The sequence below is a fragment of the Lepidochelys olivacea genome (assembly GCF_965140295.1).
Source record: "Lepidochelys olivacea isolate rLepOli2 genome assembly, chromosome: 14".
Classification (NCBI taxonomy): Eukaryota; Metazoa; Chordata; order Testudines; family Cheloniidae; genus Lepidochelys; species Lepidochelys olivacea.
The window spans coordinates 32,768,138-32,792,367 of NC_140424.1; the positions used below are offsets into that span (position 1 = coordinate 32,768,138).

At 45.4% G+C, this 24,230-nt stretch overlaps 2 protein-coding genes and 1 pseudogene across 3 annotated transcripts in view; 1 reads left to right on the plus strand and 2 right to left on the minus strand.

The window, feature by feature from the left end:
* The window catches only part of LOC311530635 (C-type lectin domain family 2 member D-like), a 240,704-nt pseudogene that overhangs the window by 89,367 nt on the left and 127,107 nt on the right, over positions 1-24,230 (minus strand). The window lies entirely within an intron of this gene.
* LOC311530637 (C-type lectin domain family 2 member D-like) overlaps positions 1-24,230 on the plus strand; it is a 322,581-nt gene that overhangs the window by 10,848 nt on the left and 287,503 nt on the right.
* Positions 1-24,230, minus strand: part of LOC311530579 (butyrophilin subfamily 1 member A1-like) — a 42,955-nt gene that overhangs the window by 3,277 nt on the left and 15,448 nt on the right. The window contains 5 exon segments of the mRNA XM_084647375.1: positions 639-659; positions 8,648-8,752; positions 10,338-10,622; positions 12,516-12,863; positions 16,475-16,591. Coding sequence (XP_084503501.1) covers positions 639-659; positions 8,648-8,752; positions 10,338-10,622; positions 12,516-12,863; positions 16,475-16,580 — 865 coding nt within the window. The 5' untranslated portion in view covers positions 16,581-16,591.

Genomic DNA, 24,230 nt, shown 5'->3' on the forward strand with positions numbered 1-24,230 from the left:
TGGTCAGAAAAGCCTGAACCTGGTCCCACCGAGGTCAGTGAAAAATCTCCCATCTATTTCAGAGGGAGCAGAATAGAACATATATGTGCAGCAATCGTGAAAAGATGGCTGCACGTGCTTAACTTTACAGATCGGAGTCACTCCACTGAGTCCCATGAGTTCTACTCAGATACAGCAAGTCAAATCTGAAAGCTAATCCTAATTTTTGAATTAAAAGTGTTTTTCTTGACAAATTGCCTTTTTCAGAAACAAACATTTTTCTTCAAAACATTGCCAATTTAATTTCAATTTTATGACAAAGATCCATTTTCCACTTCTTTTCTGCACTATTTCTCAGTACTGTCAGGATCAAAGTTAAATCTGACAGCTCCTTTCTTTTCAAATCCCTTATCTTATTTTGTTTATTCTGTGTGACATTGATCAGCCTTACCTCTATTCCACATTTTTTAAAATCGAAATTGAAAAAAGAAAAACAACCTCCCCCAAGAAATAAATAATCAGAAAAACAACCCTGCCCCCCCAAAATCAATCAACCTAACAAAAAAACTAAATAAACGTCAACACCACAATGACAACAAAACTCTCTGATCAGTATACAACTGCGTGCAAAAAATAGAAAGAAGCAAAAGAAGACTTACCAAGCTCTGCAGTAAGTTTCCCTAAAAATGTAGAGAAATAAATATTCATTATTATATCCAGTTTTATCATCCAGAGCTTCTATCCCCCTGGATACACAGTTGAAAGGCTGTATTCTCTATGTATGAAATTCACACTATCGCTAAAGAGGGCAGTGTCTGAGTTATGGGAGTGTTGGGCAGAGAGATGTTACAATTGACAATACTTAGCTGTGATGATTCAAAAAGGGCTTGGTTTTAAACCTGAAAGTTGCTAGGAACTTTTTCCTCCCTGGAATAGATGCATTTATTTACTTCCCTAGCATGGGGTGTTTCTGTAGGGCCCAGCACTATAGAGCTCAGGTGCACTGCACTTTGTTAGCAAAAAGAGATTTCAGTAAAGATACCACAGGCAGGACACAGAGCACCTCTGAAGCCTCGCAATGGCCAGTGTACTCACTTTGATCTCAGCTGCAGCTCCTGCACATCCCCTATCTGGAATCTACAAAATCCTGGCCTGGCAGCTTCACTCCCATTTCTCTGCTGACCTGATACTTGTCATGTGACAATGGTAAAGCTCAACAGAGTCATTTTCTATATCACTGACCAGATCATGTTGTTATAATAAGGAAACAGAGCTATCCCTAAAACTCCTCAGTCTCTATCTTCATTTCTCCCTGTACTTCACTGTCCAGCCCCAGCTTCTGGCTTCCTGCATAGATTTATAGTACATATAGCCACACACACACACACCTCTTTCTCAGCAGTTGTTGACGTTATTTTGGCAGGTGTTAATAGGATTTTGATCCAAAGAGGATCACAGACTTTGTTAAACCCAAGCATCTGCCTTCAGGTTCAGTAGAAAGAATCATTATGGCCTTTTGTGTTGTGATCCAGCTAGAAATAATGAAAACTACTGCCCAGTGCACTGGGCACAAAGCCAACCCAGGTAGATTAACAGGGCTATCACTGATAGTGAACTCAGGGGCTAAAAGACCGTGTGTGTGTGTGTGTGTGTGTGTGTGTGCGCGCACGTGCGTGCATGTGTGTTTGTTGGAGGTAGAAAACCAAAAGAAACCTGGCAAAGGAGTTATGGGTGTGAACGGAAGCAGATAGGGCTCCTTGGGCACAGAGCTCACTACAGTGGAAGATTGGGGATTTTCTGAGCAAGGAAACTGTCTGCTGTTGTTGGTTTCTACTGTGTTCTAGGATAAAAGACTTTCCTCTACATATTCTGTAAATAACAAGATGACACCAAGAATAGACCTAACTTGTATCTATCAGAAACAACTCTGCACAAAGGGGAAAAACTGATACCAAGCTGGCATGAAGCCCTTCCCCGCTGTGCAGGAGGGCACAGAGTCCCCCTTGTCTCCCACTTAATGTCACCTCCCGCAGGAGGGGAATTTCACCCTCAGTGAAGATACATCTTAAATCATGTTCTCTATGTTCTCATCTCCTACCTATTGAATTATCATCAATACATTATTGTGATATTTCATGTGAGTTTCAAGTTGGTGTTCCTTTATTACCAATAATCACAACAACAAAAATTAACAGCAAACAACTTCATAGAACAGTTTCTATTAGGAGAAAACATTTGAAAAGCAAGTTGTTTAAGAATATTTACAGTTAATGTAGATTGAAAGAAATGTTTTCATTATATGAATCCTTAGCACCTCGATAAACATTAAATTTTTGTTTTACTAATCATGTGACTACATTGGAGTTCAATATCAAAGAGTGAGTATTTCCAAGTTGTGAAAGTTCTGAATTCCCAGCAGAATTAGAGCCCAGTCCTGCTTCCTGGCATATCCTACATATCCAGCAACTTTGTTGGGAGCTTTAGGGGTGCAAGGAGTGTAATTTCAGGCCCTAATATTATCAACTGTATTGTTCTAGGACTTGTGCATTTAGTGCTTGATCCTTCACTCCCTGAAGTCAATGACAAAGCTCTTATTGATGATAGTGGTGTTTCTGGTTCTAAAATCTCTCCCATAATAAATAATAAATAATAAATAATAATAATAATGAGGAGACAAATTTGTGGAAAATTTTACTTGTTGGAGGAAAGATAATGACACCAATGTCGGTATCACATTTCCCAAACAAATAAATAAATAAAATAAACAGCGATAAATAAAAATTATTACTAGAAAATATGAATGGCCATACTGGGTCAGACCAAAGGTCCATCTAGCCCAGTATCCTGTCTTCCGACAGTGGCCAATGCCAGATGCCCCCAGAGGGAATGAACAAAACAGGTAATCATCAAGTGATCATCCCATAGCCCATTCCCATCTTCTGGCAAACAGAGGCTAGGGACACCATCCCTGCCCATCCTGGCTAATAGCCATTGATGGACCTATCATCCATGAACTTATCTAGTTCTTTTTTGAACCTTGTTATAGGCTTGGCCTTCACAACATCCTCTGGCAAAGAATTCCACAGGTTGACTCTGCGTTGTGTGAAGAAATACTTCCTTTTGTTTCTTTTAAACCTGCTGCCTATTAATTTCATTTTATGACCCCCTAGTTCTTGTGTTATGAGAAGGAGTAAATAACACTTCCTTATTTATTTTCTCCACACCAGTGATGATTTTATAGACCTCAATCATACCTCCCCTCAGTTGTTTCTTTTCCAAGCTGAAAAGTCCCAGTTTTATTAATGTCTCCTCATACGGAAGCTGTTCCATATCCCTAATAAATTTTGTTGCCCTTTTCTGAACCTTTTCCAATCCCAACATATATTTTTTGAGATGGGGTGACTACATCTGCATGCAGTATTCAAGATGTGGGTGTACCATGGATTTACACAGAGGTATCTATCCCTTTCTTAATGATTCACAACATTCTGTTTGCTTTTTTGACTGATGCTTCACATTAAGTGGATGTTTTCAGAAAACTATCCATAATGACTCCAAGCCCTGGTCTACACTAGGACTTTAGGTCGAATTTAGCAGCATTAAATCGATGTAAACCTGCACCCGTCCACACGATGAAGCCCTTTATTTTGACTTAAAGGGCTCTTAAAATCGATTTCCTTACTCCATCCCTGACAAGTGGATTAGCGCTTAAATCGACCTTGCCGGCTCGAATTTGGGGTACTGTGGACACAATTCGACGGTATTGGCCTCCAGGAGCTATCCCAGAGTGCTCCATTGTGACTGCTCTGGACAGCACTCTCAACTCAGATGCACTGGCCAGGTAGACAGGAAAAGAATCGCAAACTTTTGAATCTCATTTCCTGTTTGGCCAGCGTGGCAAGCTGCAGGTGACCATGCAGAGCTCATCAGCAGAGGTGACCATGATGGAGTCCCAGAATCGCAAAAGAGCTCCAGCATGGACTGAACGGGAGGTACGGGATCTGATCGCTGTATGGGGAGAGGAATCCGTGCTATCAGAACTCCGTTCCAGTTTTCGAAATGCCAAAACCTTTGTCAAAATCTCCCAGGGCATGAAGGACAGAGGCCATAACAGGGACCCAAAGCAGTGCCGCGAGAAACTTAAGGCGCTGAGGCAAGCCTACCAGAAAACCAGAGAGGCGAATGGCCGCTCCGGATCAGAGCCCCAAACATGCCGCTTCTATGATGAGCTGCATGCCATTTTAGGGGGTTCAGCCACCACTACCCCAGCCGTGTTGTTTGACTCCTTCAATGGAGATGGAGGCAATACGGAAGCAGGTTTTGGGGACGAAGAAGATGATGATAATGAGGAGGTTGTAGATAGCTCACAGCAAGCAAGCGGAGAAACCAGTTTTCCCGACAGCCAGGAACGGTTTCTCACCCTGGACCTGGAGCCAGTACCCCCCGGACCCACCCAAGGCTGCCTCCTGGACCCGGCAGGAGGAGAAGGGACCTCCAGTGAGTGTACCTTTTAAAATACTATACATGGTTTAAAAGCAAGCATGTGAAAGGATTAATTTGCCCAGGCATTCATGGCTCTCCTGGATGTACTCCCAAAACCTTTGCAAAAGGTTTCTGGGGAGGGCAGCCTTATTGCGTCCTCCATGGTAGGACACTTTACCACTCCAGGCCAGTAGCATGTACTCGGGAATCATTGTACAACAAAGCATTGCAGTGTATGTTTGCTGGCGTTCAAACAACATCCGTTCTTTATCTCTCTGTGTTATCCTCAGGAGAGTGATATCATTCATGGTCACCTGGTTGAAATAGGATGCTTTTCTTCAGGGGACACTCAGAGGTGCCCGTTCCTGCTGGGTTGTTTGCCTGTGGCTGAACAGAAATGTTCCCCACTGTGAGCCACGGGGAGGAGGGAGGGTTGAGGGGGTAGCCACGCGGTGGGGGGAGGCAAAATGCGACCTTGTAACGAAAGCACATGTGCTATGTATGTAATGTTAACAGCAAGGTTTACCCTGAAAGACTGTAGCCACTGTTTTATAAAATGTGTCTTTTTAAATACTGCTGTCCCTTTTTTTTCTCCGCCAGCTGCATGTGTTTCAATGATCACAGGATCTTCTCCTTCCCAGAGGCTAGTGAAGATTAGAAAGAAAAAAAAAACGCACTTATGATGAAATGTTCTCTGAGCTCACGTTGTCCTCCCACACTGACAGAGCACAGAGGAATGCATGGAGGCAAATAATGTCAGAGTGCAGGAAAGCACAAAATGACCGGGAGGAGAGGTGGCGGGCTGAAGAGAGTAAGTGGCGGGCTGAAGAGAGGGCTGAAGCTGAAAGGTGGTGGCAGCGTGATGAGAGGAGGCAGGATTCAATGCTGAGGCTGCTGGAGGATCAAACTAATATGCTCCAGAGTATGGTTGAGCTGCAGCAAAGGCAGCTGGAGCACAGACTGCCACTACAGCCCCTGTGTAACTAACCACCCTCCTCCCCAAGTTCCATAGCCTCCACACCCAGACGCCCAAGAACGCGGTGGGGGGGTCTCCGGCCAACCAGCCACTCCACCACAGAGGATTGCCCAAAAAACAGAAGGCTGGCATTCAATAAATTTTAAAGTTGTAAACTTTTAAAGTGCTGGGTGGCATTTTCATTCCCTCCTCCACCACCCCTCCTGGGCTACCTTGGTAGTCATCCCCCTATTTGTGTGATGAATAAATAAAGAATGCATGAATGTGAAGCAACAATGACTTTATTGACTCTGCAAGCAGTGATCGAAGGGAGGAGGGGAGGGTGGTTAGCTTACAGGGAAGTAGAGTGAACCAAGGGGCGGGGGGTTTCATTGAGGAGAAACAAACAGAACTTTCACACCGTAGCCTGGCCAGTCATGAAACTGGTTTTCAAAGCTTCTCTGATGCACACCGCGCCCTCCTGTGCTCTTCTAACCACCCTGGTGTCTGGCTGCACGTAACCAGCAGCCAGGCGATTTGCCTCAACCTCCCACCCCTCCATAAATGTCTCCCTCTTACTCTCACAGATATTATGGAGTGCACAGCAAGCAGTAATAACAGTGGGAATATTGGTTTCGCTGAGGTCTAAGCGAGTCAGTAAACTGCGCCAGCGCGCCTTTAAACGTCCAAATGCACATTCTACCACCATTCTGCACTTGCTCAGCCTGTAGTTGAACAGCTCTTGACTACTGTCCAGGCTGCCTGTGTATGGCTTCATGAGCCATGGCATTAAGGGGTAGGCTGGGTCCCCAAGGATACATATAGGCATTTCAACATCCCCAACAGTTATCTTCTGGTCTGGGAATAAAGTCCCTTCCTGCAGCTTTTGAAACAGACCAGAGTTCCTGAAGATGCGAGCGTCATGTACCTTTCCCGGCCATCCCACACTGATGTTGGTGAAACGTCCCTTGTGATCCACCAGAGCTTGCAGCACTATTTAAAAGTACCCCTTGCAGTTTATGTAGTCGCTGGCTTGGTGCTCCGGTGCCAAGATAGGGATATGGGTTCCATCTATGGCCCACCACAGTTAGGGAATCCCATTGCAGCAAAGCCATCCACTATGACCTGCACATTTCCCAGGGTCACTGCCCTTGATATCAGCAGATCTTTGATTGCGTGGGCTACTTGCATCACAGCAGCCCCCACAGTAGATTTACCCAATCCAAATTGATTCCCAACTGACTGGTAGCTGTCTGGCGTTGCAAGCTTCCACAGGGCTATCGCCACTTGCTTCTCAACTGTGAGGGCTGCTCTCATCTTGGTATTCATGCGTTTCAGGGCAGGGGAAAGCAAGTCACAAAGTTCCATGAAAGTGCCCTTACGCATGCGAAAGTTTCGCAGCCACTGGGAATCGTCCCAGACCTGCAACACGATGCGGTCCCACCAGTCTGTGCTTGTTTCCCAAGCCCAGAATCGGTGTTCCACCGCATGAACCTGCCCCATTAGCACCATGATGCATGCACTGGCAGGGCCCATGCTTTCAGAGAAATCTGTGTCCATGTCCTGATCACTCACGTGACCACACTGACATCGCCTCCTCGCCCAGTATCGCTCTGCCAGGTTCTGGTGCTGCATATACTGCTGGATAATGTGTGTGGTGTTTAATGTGCTCCTAATTGCCAAAGTGAGCTGAGCGGCCTCCATGCTTGCCTTGGTATGGCATCCACACAGAAAAAAGTCACGGAATGATTGTCTGTCGTTGCTCTGACGGAGGGAGGGGCGACTGATGACATGGCTTACAGGGTTGGCTTACAGGGAATTAAAATCAACAAAGGGGGTGGCTTTACATCAAGGAGTATTTCAGGCAGGACTTCATGGAGGGTTCCAATAAGAAATGGTGCACCTAAGTAATTGTTCTTATTGGAACAAGCAGGTTGGTCTGGCCTCTGATTGATACATAGCTAGATTTACCTTGCTGCACCTTCTCTGTGAGTGACTGCAGTGTGACCTAGAGGAATGAGTCCCCTAGACGGGGCGGGAGGGGGGGAAGTGAATGAGTACAAAACAAATCTAGTCTTTTTCTTGTTTTGATCCACTCCATCTATCTTTTACATCTTTGGCTGGCAGCAGACGGTGCAGAAGGACTGCAAGCCATCCACATCTCATGGCTGCTCGGCAGGAGATGGTACAATAGGACTGCTAGCTATCCATATCGCCTCCTGCTCACCATAAGATGGTTCAATAGGACTGACTGCAGGACTAAAGAGAATGACCTGGTCAAGTCACTTCTAATGTAGTCCCTGCACCCATGTCTGCCCAGGTGCTCCTGGCCGACATGGCCAGGAGCACCTCGGACATGACGATGACGGCTACCAGTCCTATTGTACAGTCTGCTGCCACAAGGCAAGGGGTTGCTGCTGCTGAGTAGCAATGCAGTACCACGTCTGCCAGCACCCAGTAGACATACGGTGACGGTTACCTGAGCGGGCTCCATGCTTGCCGTGGTATGGCGTCTGCACAGGTAACTCAAGAAAAAAGGCGCAAAATGATTGTCTGCCCTTGCTTTCATGGAGGGAGGGAGGGAACGGAGGCCTGATGATATGTACCCAGAACCACCCGCGACAATGTTTTAGCCCCATCAGGCATTGGGATCTCAACCCAGAATTCCAATGGGCAGCAGAGACTGCGGGAACTGTGGGATAACTACCCACAGTGCAACTCTCCGGAAGTCGACGTTTGCCTTGGTACTGTGGAAGCACTCCACCGAGTTAATGCACTTAGAGCATTTTCTGTGGGGACACACACACTCGAATATATAAAAACGATTTCTAAAAAAACGACTTCTATAAATTCGACCTAATTTTGTAGTGTAGACATACCCTAAGCAAGTGATTTTTAAGTCAGGAGAAACTTGTGGTATGCAAGACAAATCAGACTCCTGAAAGGGGTGCAGTGGTCTGGAAAGGTTGAGAGCCACTGCCCTAACTCATCTCACAGCCTGGGATGTCTTCTCTTTTCACTTTTCTCTAATTTTATGTGTCCCGTTATATATAAATGTGAAGGCTCAGCTGGTGTAACTCAGTGAAGTTCCTTTGCAAGGACATTTCCATACAAAACCATTATTTTTTGTTGCTTCTACATTTTTCATGTTACTTTTTAGTTTTTCAGATGTAGCCTTACTGCTTTTATTAGAAGAAAATCTTGCATTATATTTTCCTTTATAATGTTTACCTTTTATTTTAAATAAATAAATAGTGATACCAATGAAACATGCGAAAATCATCAGGATCACCGACAGAGCCACCATCCATGGATTCGCCTTTGGGAAAAAGGCAGCTGTAAAAGAAAACCCTAGAGGGACTCACATCACTCTGTAAGTAAGGGCAAAAATCAAAGGATTCCACATCATATAAAGCTACCTCCAGCAGGAGTAGTCTAAAACAAAGGTGGAAATACAGCCCTGTCTGCAGTGCACAGAGCACCAGAAACCTATATTACAAGGACTCCAACCAACACAGGCATCAATTCACAGATCAGCGTATGAATCAGCCTGGTTTAATTCACTGCTGTTGTTGCACAAAGAGACAACCTTGTCCAATGCCTAAAGCACTGGCTTCAGACTCAGGAGACTGAATTATGTTCCCCACACTTCTGGTGCCCTGCTGTATGAGCTTTACTATGTCATTTCCCCTCTGTTGCTCTATTTCCTGTCCAGTCTTTTGCTTGTCTTGTTCATTTAGTTTAGAACTATCATAGTTTATTTGTACAGTGCTCAGCACACTGGGGCTGCAATCATGGGCGGTGCGTAATGGAGGCTTGGGGAGAGGCCAGAAGCGGGAGTGCAGTGGCGGATTACCGCACAGACCCACAGGGCCTATGCCCAGGGGTCCTGGCCAATTTGGGGCCCCCGGAAAAATCCCCACTGCTACAGCCTTGGGGGTGGAGGAGCTCTTACTCCAGGGCCACAGTGGGGACACAGAGCCTTTCTGGACTCGGGGTGGCAGCAGACAGGGTGGAAAGGAACAAGCGGGGTGTGGGCCTCGAGAGAAGAGGTGGAGTGGGGGTGGAATGGGGGCAGGTTCGTGGTTGGAACAGGGGCAGGCTCACAGGGGAAGGGGTGGAATGGGGTGGGGCCACGGGTAGGGCCTTGGGAGGAATGGTGGAACGGGGGATGGGCTCTGGGCTTGGCGCTCTGGCCAGGGCCAATTGCTCTGCTGCAGTCCCGGCCGTGGGTGAGAGCTCAGCCCCAGCTGGGGCTATGCTCTGAGCCCCTCCTCTCCATGGTCCCAAAAGAGCTCTCAGGCAGAAGCAAAAGCAGAAGCTCCCCCTGCAGTTCCCAGCTGCCTCTCCTCATAGTCACAGCTCCCAGCTTGCCGGCTCCGGCAGCTGTCACACAGGGCGACACCATGTGACCAAGCAGGGCCAGCAAATCCTGGCAAAAGTCTGGGGGAGCATGTGACCCCATGTGTCCCGCCGTGTCACCACTGCAGGGAGGAAGGTCTCGGGTTTCAGCCCCACTCCTGAAGCCCCAAGCCCCAGCAGGTGCTTCCCATGGGGCTGAAGCCCTGAGACCCCCCTCCCCACAGATTTGAAGCCCCAAACTCCTGCAGTCATGCCCCAGCTCTCAAACTTCTGAAGATTGTCATATGTGGCTTGGAGAGTCAGTAAATTTGGCCACCTCTGCTATACAGTATAGGTGGGATCTTCAAAAGTGTCTGAATTATTTAGGAGCATGAGTCTTGTTGACTTTCAGGATACTTTTTGAAAATTCCACCATTGGTTTGTTTCTTTTGTAGGGTTTTTTGTCTAAATATCATACTCTAGCCTTCATTGCTATTGATACATTTTAATGTAGTTAACCAATCTGCTGTTGTATTTTTTCTGTTGCTGATCACAGTGTGTTGCTTTGGTGGTAACTGACCTGATATATAAAATAATGTTGATTCCTTTTTTCGGTTGGTGTGGGTGCTCTTGACTACGCAAGACAAGTTCTGGTGTGAATTCTCTGTAATAATGATGGAATTTTCAATGTCAAACAGCTCATTGGCTTCTTTGGAATTTGTTTCAGAGAGCGATGGTAAATGCTGTCCACTGGCATCTCTCCACAGCACCTCAGGCTGTGGGTACCAGCCAACCAATCGACACACCACCCGGATCCCTCCATCCTGATAATCCTCAACAGAGATGTGAGGAGCAGTGCCTGAAGCTAGAGCAAATTAATAAATCAGTATTAATTTATGCACATGTTCAGCCTGGAGGATAAACATTTAAACTTTCCTTTTATTCCCTATACTCATGGACTCAGGAAACAATATGAGCAAGAAATTATAATTATTTCATGGAGCGGGAAGGGAAAACTTTTTCCTTCACTAGTTTTCCATTCCAGGATCTACACATGGCAAAACATTGTATTTCATGATTTCATGAATCCGTTAGCTGGTAAATGATCTTAACACTAACGGATAAAGAAAAAGATTGAGAAAAATAAAAGTTATATTTCAAATGTACCTTCAGGTGAAATATCTCTTCTTTGATCATATACAGTCTGCTTTAGCTAGCCCTATGGGTACATGTCAAAGACAGAGGAGAAAAGTCTGTCCATGTCTGGTCAAGTTTAACCCAGAGCTCAGTATGTGTGGCTGCTCCTAAGCCCCTCTTCACTGGTGAAAAGCAGTGGAGGAGGAATGGGCTTTCACAGGAGGAATTGTTCTCCCTCCTTAAAGTTTTAGCAGCCTTCACCAGAATGAAACGAGATAGCACCAGAGTGACAAGGAGCCAGCAGAACACTAGCCACTCATTTTCAGACGTGGAGTAGCTAGTGTACCCCTTATCCAATGTACTTCATGTTTGGATGAAGAATCATTCCTCGCAACGGACTTGGGGAAATTTTTCAAAACCACCCAAATGACATAGGAACTTAAATCCGATTTACAAAAGTGACACACTGGAGTTACTGATAGGAAATAAATTGAAGGTAACAGGAAATTTTGAATAGTAAAATGCAAATAAGAATCACTGAGAACGCTCTCCAAAGGAAATACAGGCACATAGAACTATAGGATTGGAAGGGAACTCAAAAGGTCATCTAGTCCAGCGGTTCTCAGCCAGGGGTCTGTGGCCCCACAGGGGGCTATGAGCAGGTTTCAAGGGGTCCACCAAACAGGGTCAGCATTAGACTTGCTGGGGCCCAGGGCAGAAAGCCAAAGCCCCCACCCTGCTGTGCATGGCTGAAACCTGAGACCCGTCACACGAGGTTGAAGCGGAAGCCTGAGCAAGGTAGCTTCGCAGGGCCCCCTGTGGTGTGGGGCCCTGGGCAATTGACCTGCTTGCTATCCCCTAATCCTGGCCCTGGCTTTTAAATGCAGAAAAACAGTGATTGTGGCACAATTGGACTGTAGAAACCTCCTTCTTAAAAAACCTACAATTGCAAGAATTCCATGACCTGCCTAGGTTACCTGTTCCAGTGCTTAACTATCTTCATAGTTAGAAAGATTTTCCTGCTATGTAGCCTAAATCTCCTTTTTTTTCACTGCAGCATCATACTGTTGGCTCCATATTCACTTTGTGGTCCACTAAAATCTCCACATCCTTTTCTGCAGCATTGCTGCACAGACAGTTATTCCCATATTGTATTTGTGCATTTATTTTTTCCTTCCTACGTGTATTTCTCTTTGCATGTTTTTACTCAATTTCATGTTGTTGATTTCAGACCAATACTCCAGTTTATCAAGATCATTTTGAATTCTAATCCTGCCCTCCAAAGGGACTGCATCTTTCCCAGCTTGGTGACATCTGCACATTTTATAAGTGTACTCTCTACTGCATCATCTAAGTAATTAATGAAAATATTGAATAGTACCGGACTGAGGAATGACCCATGTGGGATCCCATTTGATACATCCTCCTAATTTAACAGCAAACAACTGATAACTACTCTTTGGGTTCAATTTTTTAATCAGGTTGTGCACCCACCTTCTAGCAATTTCAGCCAAACCACATTTCCCTGGTTTGCTTATGAGATTGTCATGTGGGATTGTGCCAACAGCCTTACTAAAAATTAAGATATATCACATCTATTGCTTCCCCACACGCTACTGACCTGACACCTTTAGTTCCAATTGGGCTTCTTCATAATCCATACCCTTTTGAACAAAACAGCTATACTGTCCTTCATCAGAAGGTCTGATATTGAAAATTCTCAAGGCAACATTTCCATCGGTGAGACCATCTTTAAAGAGCTCTGTCCTCCGCTGATATTCTGACATCTGCTGCCCATACTGGTCCTTTCCATCACTATAGCGATGAACAAATGGAGAGAGTTGGGACCGGAACCACGTCACCTCCATGTTCTCAGCGCTCATCTTGGGGGACAGGTGACAGGGTAACACAATCTCTTCTCCCACAGTGGCAATGACAGGCTGGTCAGGTCCAACCACTTTAAAACGAGCTAAGAAATGTACCAGGATACAAGGAAGATAAACTCAGAGAAAGCATGGGAAATTCATATACATTTCTTTAACAATACACACAAACAACAAGATCTATTTCATGTATTTTATATTCCATGGGGCATGAAATTATATATGGAGTTTACAAGAAATAATGCATTTCCACAACTGTAAATTATTCACAAAAAGAAAAGGAGTACTTGTGGCACCTTAGAGACTAACTCATTTATTTGAGCATAAGCTTTCGTGAGCTACAGCTCACTTCATCGGATGCATTCAGTGGAAGTGAGCTGTAGTTCACGAAAGCTTATGCTCAAATAAATTGGTTAGTCTCTAAGGTGCCACAAGTACTCCTTTTCTTTTTGCGAATACAGACTAACACGGCTGCTACTCTGTTAAATTATTGTTATACCAGATGTAGGGTGAAACCTCATTGAATCTGGTGGGTGTAATAGCCACCCTTCATTCAGAATAAATGATAGAAGCAATGAAGCTCCTTTATGGAGTAAAGTAGCTGAAACTTTCAGAGCCACCACTCAAATTACATGCCATGTGCAAGTCTGGTCAAGAGCTGAGCTATGTGGGCATAGTGCAAATACAGAGGGATGGGTATTGCTTTGGTAGAGCTGTGTGCTTGTGTGTGAGAGCAGAAGCAGAGAAAAAACACTAAAGAAGCAGACAGAAAAGGCTGCAAAGAAGGGCCAGAGACAGCCAGAAAAGCACTTGAAGCATGTGAAAGCTAAGAGAGAACTTGTTGGGCAAAGTTTTGGTTGAAAGCGGCTTGGAATTGTGAGCAAAGAAATTGCCTTCTGCTGTTTGATTCCTACTGTGTTCAATGATGCGGGACTTTGTGTACATTCTATGTAAATAAAAAGGATTTCATCAAATAAATACCTGACTCCATCAGCAATTTCTCTTTCTAATGGAAAGAACCCATAAGATCCTGAATACTGGCTACCCACTCATGTCTAAAGGGTTAACATTATGTTTATGTAAGCAGGGTCTGAATGAATGCTTCCCTGACAGCTAGCTGGGAGTGGGAGAGACTCCCCGTGTGTTTATGTAAATACAATTTGTTCCTGCTCTGCTTACATATTCAACAGATGCAGAGGTGTCAAAGTGATCAACTTTAACTGGTGTTGGGTACAAATCACTTTAGTACTGAATGCAGGAGTAGTGAAATGCTGTTACCAATGTTGTAATTATTGTTGGAATACAGAGAAGCAGTACTGTGCTTAACCTGTCCCAAATAAGGGGGACCATCCTCAGTTGAAAGAACCTTGTTAAGCCAGGGGCTCAAATGTCAGCGCCCTGTGAAAGTAAGAGGGGTGGGGACAAGTATCCCAGTGAGAAGGCAGCACACCCTCACCAAGGGTCCTACCTAGACTGGTTCAACCTGTTCCTCCCCACAGGTCAAATAATAGCATTAAATAGGCTTCATTAGAACCCTCTTTGTTAATTTAATTGTTCGATCAGAGCTGAAATCATTTGTGGTGCGACTGTGTTTCTGCCCTGCCTGCTAAGAGCTAAAATTACTAAGAAACTGATGTGCAGAGGACACAGCAGAGAGGCAGATGGCAGCAGAAGGTGACTGACAGCTGGTGAATGAGTGGCTGTTGAGGCAGAGAGGCGCAACAAGCAGCCAGCAGGGCAGTGGCAAAGAAGCGTGATGAGTGGCTAGCAGGGCGGCTGGTGGAGAAGCAAGGTGAGCGGCCAACAGGGCGGCTGGTGGAGAGGTGTGCCAACAGCGGTGACCAAGCAGCCAGCAGGCTGACAGTGGAGAGGCGCGGTGAGCATGGTGAGCAGACATCTGGCAGGGTGGCTGGCAGAGAGGGGCAGCGAGCGAGTGCCCGAGCAGCGCTACAAGTAAGGAGCCTCTTTACCCCCTCTCCACACAAGGTGGGAGGTGAAGTCTGCAGATGCACCTCTGAACTCTGGGTCTGCACTAACCAAGGACAGCAACTGTGAGTGGGGTGCAGAGAAGGGTTGGGCATGTGAAGGGGGCTTTTGGGTTGCTGGACTTAAGAACCTGAGGGGAAAGGACACTGCCCAACCTACTTGGGGTTGGGTCGTTTACCCATGGTTTATTTTTATGGACCCTAGTTGCAGTGTTTTCCCAAATTAACACCCAGTTGCTTCCCTCCTTTTATTAAAGTTTCTTTTCTATACTCAGACTCTATGCTTGTGAGTGGGGAAGTATTGCCTCTCAGAGACACCCAGGGGTGGTGTGTAAATTTCCTAGGATACTGGGTGGAGGATTGAGCCAGTTCTGTGTTGTATCAACAGAAAGGAACCCCTAGATATTGAACATGGCCCTGACTGCTGCTGGCTCCACCAGGCAGAAAGATTATATTTTAAAAAATACTGAAATACATTCCCAGCACTTGTCATGGGGAGCAAGTGAGAGGATCACAAAATGTCCCCAACCCCAGTTACAGTGACAGGGTGATAAGGTTCAGTCACTCTACATTGTGCTCTGAAATGTGCCACAACATAAAAGAAAATTAACTCAGAGAGAAAAATTACTTTTCTTTTGCCTCCTCAGTCCTGTCAGCCTCATGCAGTAGTGTGCTATGCAAATAAAATAGGATTAGATCTGATAAACTAGGCAACGAAATTTGGAGGAAATTTTAAAGGGCTGGAAACCTGATCCCAATCCCATTGAACCAATGGAACAGTTCTCATTTACTTCAATGGGATTTGGATCAGCCCTAATGGGCTCTCCTTTTGTTGCTCAGGTTCACAGGCTGTGGAAGCCTTTAATCTCCAGAGGGCTAGTTTCAATTTAAGATAGTGCAAAGTGTAGCATCCTACTTGGTTAGCTGTGCTCTGCACATGGGACACTGTGTACCTGACCTCTGTGATATGCTCTTACTTCCAGTATATTTTGTGTGCACTTCAAAGCACTGGTTTTTGACATATGAAGCATTAAGTGGTTTGGGACCAGATTAGTGCCTCTTTCCTAATGTGATGTCCCAGAGACTGAGAGCAGATGGAGTGTCTGAGCTAACAACCCCATGGGTTCTAATGGGACATTTTCAATAAAGGGTCGTCAGCTGTGTATCTCATTTACCCTCTTGTTCAACCTACTGACTTATAGTCCCCGCTCTCTCTAGGTGTTTGAGAAGGGAATGAGTGGAAGAGGACGTCAGTGCATTAAGATGAGTTAGACAGTTATTAGTCCTGAAGGTTTGGACAGGCAGTGAAGACACTTTTTAAAAAAACACTGTTGTTTCTGTTTGGAATTTGGGTTGTTTTTTGTTTAGCCTTCTGTTTACAACTAAACATCTTACTGGGCATCTTTTCAAACCCCTGCTATTTATTTACTTAGATTTTTATCCTCCTTCAATAATAGAGTGTTATCCATTGCTGACAACTTTTAAAAACACATGCATGAATAAGCAAATCTAAAAACTATCCCAAGAACAATGCAACAACCCAGCAACAGGATAAGCAGAGCAAAATTGAATAAAGAAGTTGCCAATCTTGCTTTGTGGTTCTGTTTACACACTGTAAGTAGTTCCATTGTCTTCAAGTGAAGCCCATTTGTAAGTCACTGTAAGCCTAGATAAATCATATAAGAAACTACAGAAAGAGATGGGATTCCTACCTGATTCCAACCTGTGAAGAGAACAAGTAATGAAGAAAATAATCAAATCAGGCAGAAAGCATCTGGCTGTGGTGCTATGGCAGAATGAGAGAACCTGCATCCTCATGGGAACTTGGTCTAGATAACAGGATGGACATGGAGAAAAACAAACAAACATCATAGTAAACAAAACAGTGATTATGAGATGCTGGTTATTGGATTTTGAGGGACAGAAGATCACAGAGGACACAAATAAAATGGGATATATGCATTGCCAAGTAAATTTATTGTGTTATGCAGTTAGAGCAACCATTCCATTAAAGTTGAAAACATGTTTCTATTATGAGTCCGAGTTTGTCCCATTCCCACCCAATCCACACTGCTCCCCACCTCGAGGTCGCTGCTTCCCCCACTCCTCTATATCCTGCTTCTCCCCTCTGGGTCCTCCCTGCCCAAAGGTTCCTGCTTTTCCTCAATTCCACTTTCCCCTCTCCAGATGCCTGCTTTCCCCAACTCTGGTTCCCTGATTCCTCTCTCCCTCCATTTTCCCCTCTCCAGGGGAGAGCCCTAATCACTAGGCTATTGACTAGCCTGAGATGGAAAAAGAAAAGGAGTACTTGTGGCACCTTAGTGACCAACCAATTTATCTGTAGCCTGAGATGGAGTTTTTTCAGTCTTTCCTGGTGGATCTGTTCCACTTTGAGTAAATAATGAAATATTTATTAGAGCAGGAACTTGAACCTGAGTCTTCTACAGCCAAGAGGAGGGCTCTCATCACCAAGCCACCCTCTCTCCTCCACTGCAGCACTGCTGAACATATAATTTAATACAGAGTGGAACAGCTCCAGCAAGAGAGCCTGAGAAACAGAGACAGAGAAATGTACAGGCAATGAGCCAGAAAAGTCACAATACATTCAACTGCAGTGAGAGTCCTGGAGCTTCTTTTATTCCTTTGATAAATTCAGAACTTCTCTTCACATCAGCAGGAGATTTGCCACGGTTAACTCCAGCTGCTAGTTACTAGTTCTGCCTCACTAGTATACCATAACAGAAATATCCAAGAAAAAAAGCTCAGAGACATGGGATGCTTTCATAGAAGTATCTGAATGATCCTATTAAATGCATTCCTCTTCCCCCCTTCTCCTTCCTCTCTACCCACTTCCTTCCTTCCCCATCTCTAGCCCTCTCCTCTGAACTTTGCTTCTATTCTTTACTTAACTTCATAATTTTTCTTTAACTAGTTGATTTTCCATAAGCAGATTTTGTTTGTAAATTGTTTAATGCAAATAATTGAGGTATATTTTGACCATTCATATTATATATATATATATATATATAATTAAATGTTTCAAGTATGGCTAACATTAGGTAGCAAATGGTTAATATATCATGAGAATTTAATATAGTTTATTATGTTTGTTTTTTCTCTGTATATATTTATATTTTAAAAAATTAAAAAAACAAAACAAAGAAAATAAGACTCAACTCCAGGAGGTTTACAAGGAAAAGGTACCAGGAGGGGGATTGCCTCGGAGAGAAAATAAAATCACGCTGCTCTGTAGAACCTTGCTGATCCACAGATGCAAGGAGTCCCCAGGTCCAGCAATGCACTGGAATCATGAGGGGTTAGGGGGTAGATGTTCCCGGTACACTGGAAACATGAGGAGGGTGGGGTGAGGTAGATGTTCCCGGTGCACTGGAATCATGGGGGGCGGGGAGGGGGCTAGATGTTTCTGGTACACTGGAATCGTGAGGAGGATGGGGTGGGGTAAATGCGAGCAAAGCAGCTGTGTCCTTATCGTAATGCTCCAACCTGCCAGCAGCAGCAGCCAGAGCCCAGAGCTGCTTCCTGAGCCTGGATGGAGGGGCTGCCTCTGCTACTGAAATCAGGTTCAAAGAAATAAAAGTTCAAAGAAATAAAGCTAAGGGGAAGGGCGGGCATGAAATGGTTGATTTTCCCTGTGCAGTTTGTTGCTAGACTGAGAACTGAATTCCAGCATTGCAGTGACTGATCTGGTAAAGTTGTTTTAATTCATCGTGTCTGTATTTTCTGCAGGGTATTTTGCTGTAGTGAGATCAGACACATTTCAGCTTCTTCTGCTATCAAAAAGCTAAGCAGTTGGCTTTCCCTTTTAACTTTGAAAGAATCAGTGAAGGAAATAAAATGGTGCGAACCCACCCTTTGGCTGGGGCTCTTGATCTATTGAATTGAGCCTCCTTTTCCACAACATCCTTTCTGTAAACCCAGAGGCACAGTCTGACTTCTGTATTTGCAGGGTAGAGGGCTTAATAAGTACAGGTCTGACTTTGGATGCGCTCTGCAAGTCCCCCAGGAGTTCACCCGGCTGTGAACCAAGCAGCACTTGGGGATGCAGGGGGAGCAGCAGCGCAGAGCTCGGGGAGGAAGCCCCTGGACACCCGGCTCCCCTCCCCTCCTGCCAGGCGCTGAGGGCACTCGGCTGCTGTGGGGACATCCCATGTGCATCTCTGTCAAGGGGAAATGACTCTGGCGGGCTGTGGAGCGCTCTGATAAAAGCTCCTGCAGCTGCCTCTTTCCTTCCCCTTTTCTCTGAAAACCATGTTTTTTCCCCAGCAAAGTGACCACCCCGGCTGCAGCCCCAGCACAGAACGGGTGCTCTGGCCAGCATGAGCCTCCTGCTGCCTGCACCAAGACCGGTAGGGCCAGATTTAGGGAAAATGGCACTCTGGGTGAACTTGTATTTTGCTGCCCCCCACATCACCCCTGGCCCCACAGGCTTACTGGGATCCCCCCACCACCTCTGGACCCTGCTGCTTCCCCACGTTTGTATTGAAGAGGTGCCACAGGTCAGCCCTGGCACAAATTAAGAATTGTCAGGCGGCCTGATACCAGCAGCTCCTGGCCGCGTGCCCAGCTCTGACGGCAACGCCACCACCAGCAGCAGCACAGAAGTAAGGGTGGCCTGGTAGATGCTGTATTGCCACCCTTATTTCTGTGCTGCTGCTGTGGCTCCTGGTGCCTGATGCTCTGCCCGCGGCTCAAGGTCGGTTTCATGCTGTCACAAGGAGGCTGCATCTTGCCAGAGCCCAGGGCCCTCCTGCAGCTCTCTGGACACTACTGGCTCACCGGGGTGCCATTTCAGATTTTGTGGGGTGGGGGCAACTTTAACCATGGTTCCAGAGACTACTTAGGCACCTGAAGACTCTTGGGTTTTTTGCAGATAATAACTTAGGAATTAGCTGACAGGAGCACTACGTCTAATTGTTACATAAAGAAAGAACAAATATATACAAACTCCAATTAAAGCCACATTTTAAGTTTATATGTAAATTTAGATCAGGAGATAATACAGCAAGATATTCCCAATCCCAAACCTTGAGGTATCAGTTCTGAAGCTTTAACACAGATATCAGAAACACAAGTTTGATACGTTGTACACTATCGTTAATAATAAAAATAAATAAAATCTGACTCTGTGTCCCTGCCATTATCTACTCTATTTTAGTCAATTGTTTTTCACTCCCCCAAAAAAGTATTTACTTAATTGTAACATACATGATGAAGGTTTTTTCTCTTTTATTAAGAATGGGAATTTATTTTTCTAATTATTTTGGCATTTATGTTTACCAATCACAACCATGTATGTGACTCACGAACATTTGACTCCATCATTGCTGTTAGGTATCATAATTGGAACTGCATTTATTTTCATATGAATTTTAAGGTTTTTTTACAGATATAACTAAAAATACTACTTGAAAATAAGTGACTTTCATCTGCCCAGGGTCTAAAGTTATGTGTTTAGCTAATGTTTTTTAACCTGGCAGTGCTCAGGTGAGTACAAGCTAAAGTTATATTCTAAGAGGATGTTATTATTTGATTATACCATTTTAAATAATTAATGACAAAGCACAAAATAGTAATAAAAATAAGGAAAATTACTGCAGCCAGGACAGATTAGACATTTTAGAACTCACTACTCAATGAATTAAATATAAGCATAAGAGGGAAATAAAATTATGAAATGCCCGCTGTTAGGGGGCTTATTCCTTCACCCACTTACTTCCCTGGTCCTTCTCGCATGAACAGAGAGCAACAATACCCGAAGTCCAAAGGTGCAAACAATTCGATGTTTATTGGGGTGAACTTCCAGCAAGCATGATTCCAGTTTCCTTCCTTAGTATCCTCCTTCCCAGCTCTGACACCACAAAGCCTGACACCTGTGTCCCTGTTCCCATTCCTGCCCTTAGCCAAACATGATTCCAATTTTCTTACCCCCATTCCCTGTTCCCATCTCCCCCTTTAGCAAAACATGATTCCAATTTTCTTACCCCCATTCCCTGTTCCCATCTCACACCCCCACCCCCACCCACACCCCGTCACTTCCTCATTGACTACAGATTATATAGTAAAACTTGAGTTCTGCTTAGCTATACTTTAACCAATCATTTTCCTGAAATTTAACTAACCAATCCTAACATATTGTAACATGATTATGTAACCAATTATATCCCACCACCTCAATTAGTTTACACCCAGCAAAATTAATTATACAGCAGACAGGAACAATCACAGAACCAGACAGAGATTATACAGACAAACAACAGCAAAGTGGGAACTATAATGACAAAACAATACAGAAGTGAGGATTTCACATCCCAGCTATTGATAAGTGAGTTCTTGCCAGACAGGATGCTATCAAACTAAGTTTCCTTTTACATTTTCTAGGCACTTCCCTTTCTCTGGAGGTGATAGGAATACAATCCTGTCCTGATAGTGCCTGACAGCCCAATAGCACCTTATTTCAATGTGACTAGTTTGGAATGCGAGGATGTGACCGTTCGCTTCCCAGCTTATGGCTGCCTCTGCTGCTTAGCCAAAGGCCTTAGCCTAAGAACAGGGCCTCAGACTGTCACAGTAAGAGAAGGCCCTTACACCAGCAGACAGTGATTTTGATCCTTTCTTTTATACCTCTATCACTAGCCAAGTGATAAGAATACACCTAAATTCTTAGAGTACAGGCCTTTGCAGACAGGCCTGAATATCTATATCCTAACACCCGCCCCCCCCCCCCCCGACAGCAGACAGGAGGCTCCCAGGAGCAGCTTGGCCGGGGCGGTTGCAAGCAGGGAGGTGGGTGGGGACAGATGGCCGGCCGCAGATGGCCGAAGAGCAGCGGGGGAAGGAGGGACAGGACACTCCTGCTCCGGAGGCACCAGCCAGCACATCATAGAATCATAGAATATCAGGGTTGGAAGGGACCTCAGGAGGTCATCTAGTCCAACCCCCTGCCCAGAGCAGGACCAATCCCCAACTAAATCATCCCAGCAGGGCTTTGTCAAGCCTGACCTTAAAAACTTCTAAGGAAGGAGATTCCACCACTGGTAATGCATTCCAGTGTTTCACCACCCTCCTAGTGAAAAAGTTTTTCCTAATATCCAACCTAAACCTCCCCCACTGCAACTTGAGACCATTACTCCTTGTTCTGTCATCTGCTACCACTGAGAACAGTCTAGATCCATCCTCTTTGGAACCCCCTTTCAGGTAGTTGAAAGCAGCTATCAAATCCCTCCTCATTCTTCTCTTCCGTAGGCTAAACAATCCCAGTTCACAGAATCACAGAGTTGGAAGGGACCTCAGGAGGTCATCTAGTCCAACCCCCTGCTCAAAGCAGGACCAGTCCCCAGTGTTTGCCCCAGATCCCTAAATGGCCCCCTCAAGGATTGAACTCACAACCCTGGGTTTAGCAGGCCAATGCTCAAACCACTGAGTTATCCCTCCCCCCTCAGCCTCTCCTCATAAGTCATGTGTTCCAGTCCCCTAATCATTTTTGTTGCCCTCCGCTGGACTCTCTCCAATTTTTCCACATCCTTCTTGTAGCGTGGGGCCCAAAACTGGACACAGTACTCCAGATGAGGCCTCACCAATGTCAAATAGAGGGGAACGATCCCGTCCCTCGATCTGCTGGCAAATGCCCCTACTTATACATCCCAAAATGCCATTGGCCTTCTTGGCAACAACGGCACACTGTTGACTCATATCCAGCTTCTCGTCCACTGTAACCCCTAGGTCCTTTTCTGCAGAACTGCTGCCTAGCCATTCGGTCCCCTAGTCTGTAGCGGTGCCTGGGATTCTTCCGTCTTAAGTGCAGGACTCTGCACTTGTCCTTGTTGTCCTTGTTGAACCTCACCAGACTTTGGGCTACTGCAGTGGCTGCAGTTCTTCTGCACGGCTTGGCACTACTAGAAACCTGTTCCACAATGCTTGGGACTGGGAAGCAAATTCCCTGCTGCGGAACTGCTTCCCCACATCGGAGCCTGAGTTTTGTGGAAGACTTAGTGCTGGTTCCCATGTGATGCTGGACATCACCCACAGTAGGAACAAGTACTCCGGAGATCCCAGGTCTGTGGCCATGTGCCTCAGGCCACTGAAACAGGCTGCCCACCATAACAGCATACCCAGGGAAGACTCACAACTGAAACACAAATCAAAGGAGAAAACAAACACCTACCCTGTCTCAAGTGTCTGTAAGAAACATCTCAGCAGTTCCAGGATCTTTGTAAAAAGAAAAGGAGGACTTGTGGCCCCTTAGAGACTAACAAATTTATTTGAGCATAAGCTTTCGTGAGCTACAGGTCACTTCATCCTTGTAGGTTCCCATCTCCCCCTGCCTTGAAGATACAATTAACGAAGAAGATTCTAAACTATGAATTCAAGTATCAGGGGGTAGCCGTGTTAGTCTGTATCCACAAAAACAACAAGCAGTTCAGATGCAGACGTGGTTTTTTTACCCACAAAAGCTTATGCCCAGATAAATCTGTTAGTCTTTAAGGTGCCGCCAGGGCTGGGTCAGATCAACCCCCAGGAACTTCCCCTGCCTGCAGGAAGCTCTGCACTGTGAAGGGGTCTCGGTGGGGGGGTTCCAGGTGAGAGGGGATGAAGGTCAGTGGCGGGGGCTGCGTGTGGGGGTTCTAGATAGATGGGGGTTGGGCAGACAGGGGGAGCAGCTCCCCATACATTGACCCCTTCTCCCACCTGCACCCCACACTGAGCCCCTCTGCGTTGGGAGCCCTATACACCCAGAACCCCTCATCAAGCAACCTGAACCCAAACCCCCACCCCCAAGCCTCACCCCGTGCATCAGGAGCCCCTCGCACCCAGAATCCCCCCACCAAGCCCCCCGAACCCTGCCCATTGAGCCTCATACCATGCATAGGTATCTCTAACCCACTGAACCCCAAACAGCGGCAGCCTGACCCACCAAGTCCCACTCCCCCAACCCCTCCCCCCCGCACACACACACTGAGCCCTAACCACCTTCACCTGGACTCCCCTGTAGAGTCCCAGTCCCCCTGCACCCAGAACCCCGCACCAAGCCCCTGTATATCCAGATTCTCACACATACCTGCCCCCCACCCCCACTCAGCTGCCCGCACCCAGATTGCACCACACAGAACCCTGGTACTCTTGAGGAATTCTGTACCGAAAAAGTAAATATTTTAAAATTCTGAGAAGTTAGGCATATTTTATTTTTCAAAATGACACAGTAACACAATAACAATATAATCACACCATTTTCAATTATTTTGGTAATTTATTTCAATGTATTTGGTGATTATACTGTGTTATCTTGAAAAATAAAATTTATAGAATTTTGCAGAATTTTAAGATATTGTTTGCACAATTTTTATTTTTTTGGTACAGAATTTTTAAATTTTGGTGCAGAATTCCCTCAGGAGTACTATTTGAAATCGTCAGCCTCCATTCAAATCTGGTTTGAGCTTAGCCAAAAGAGGA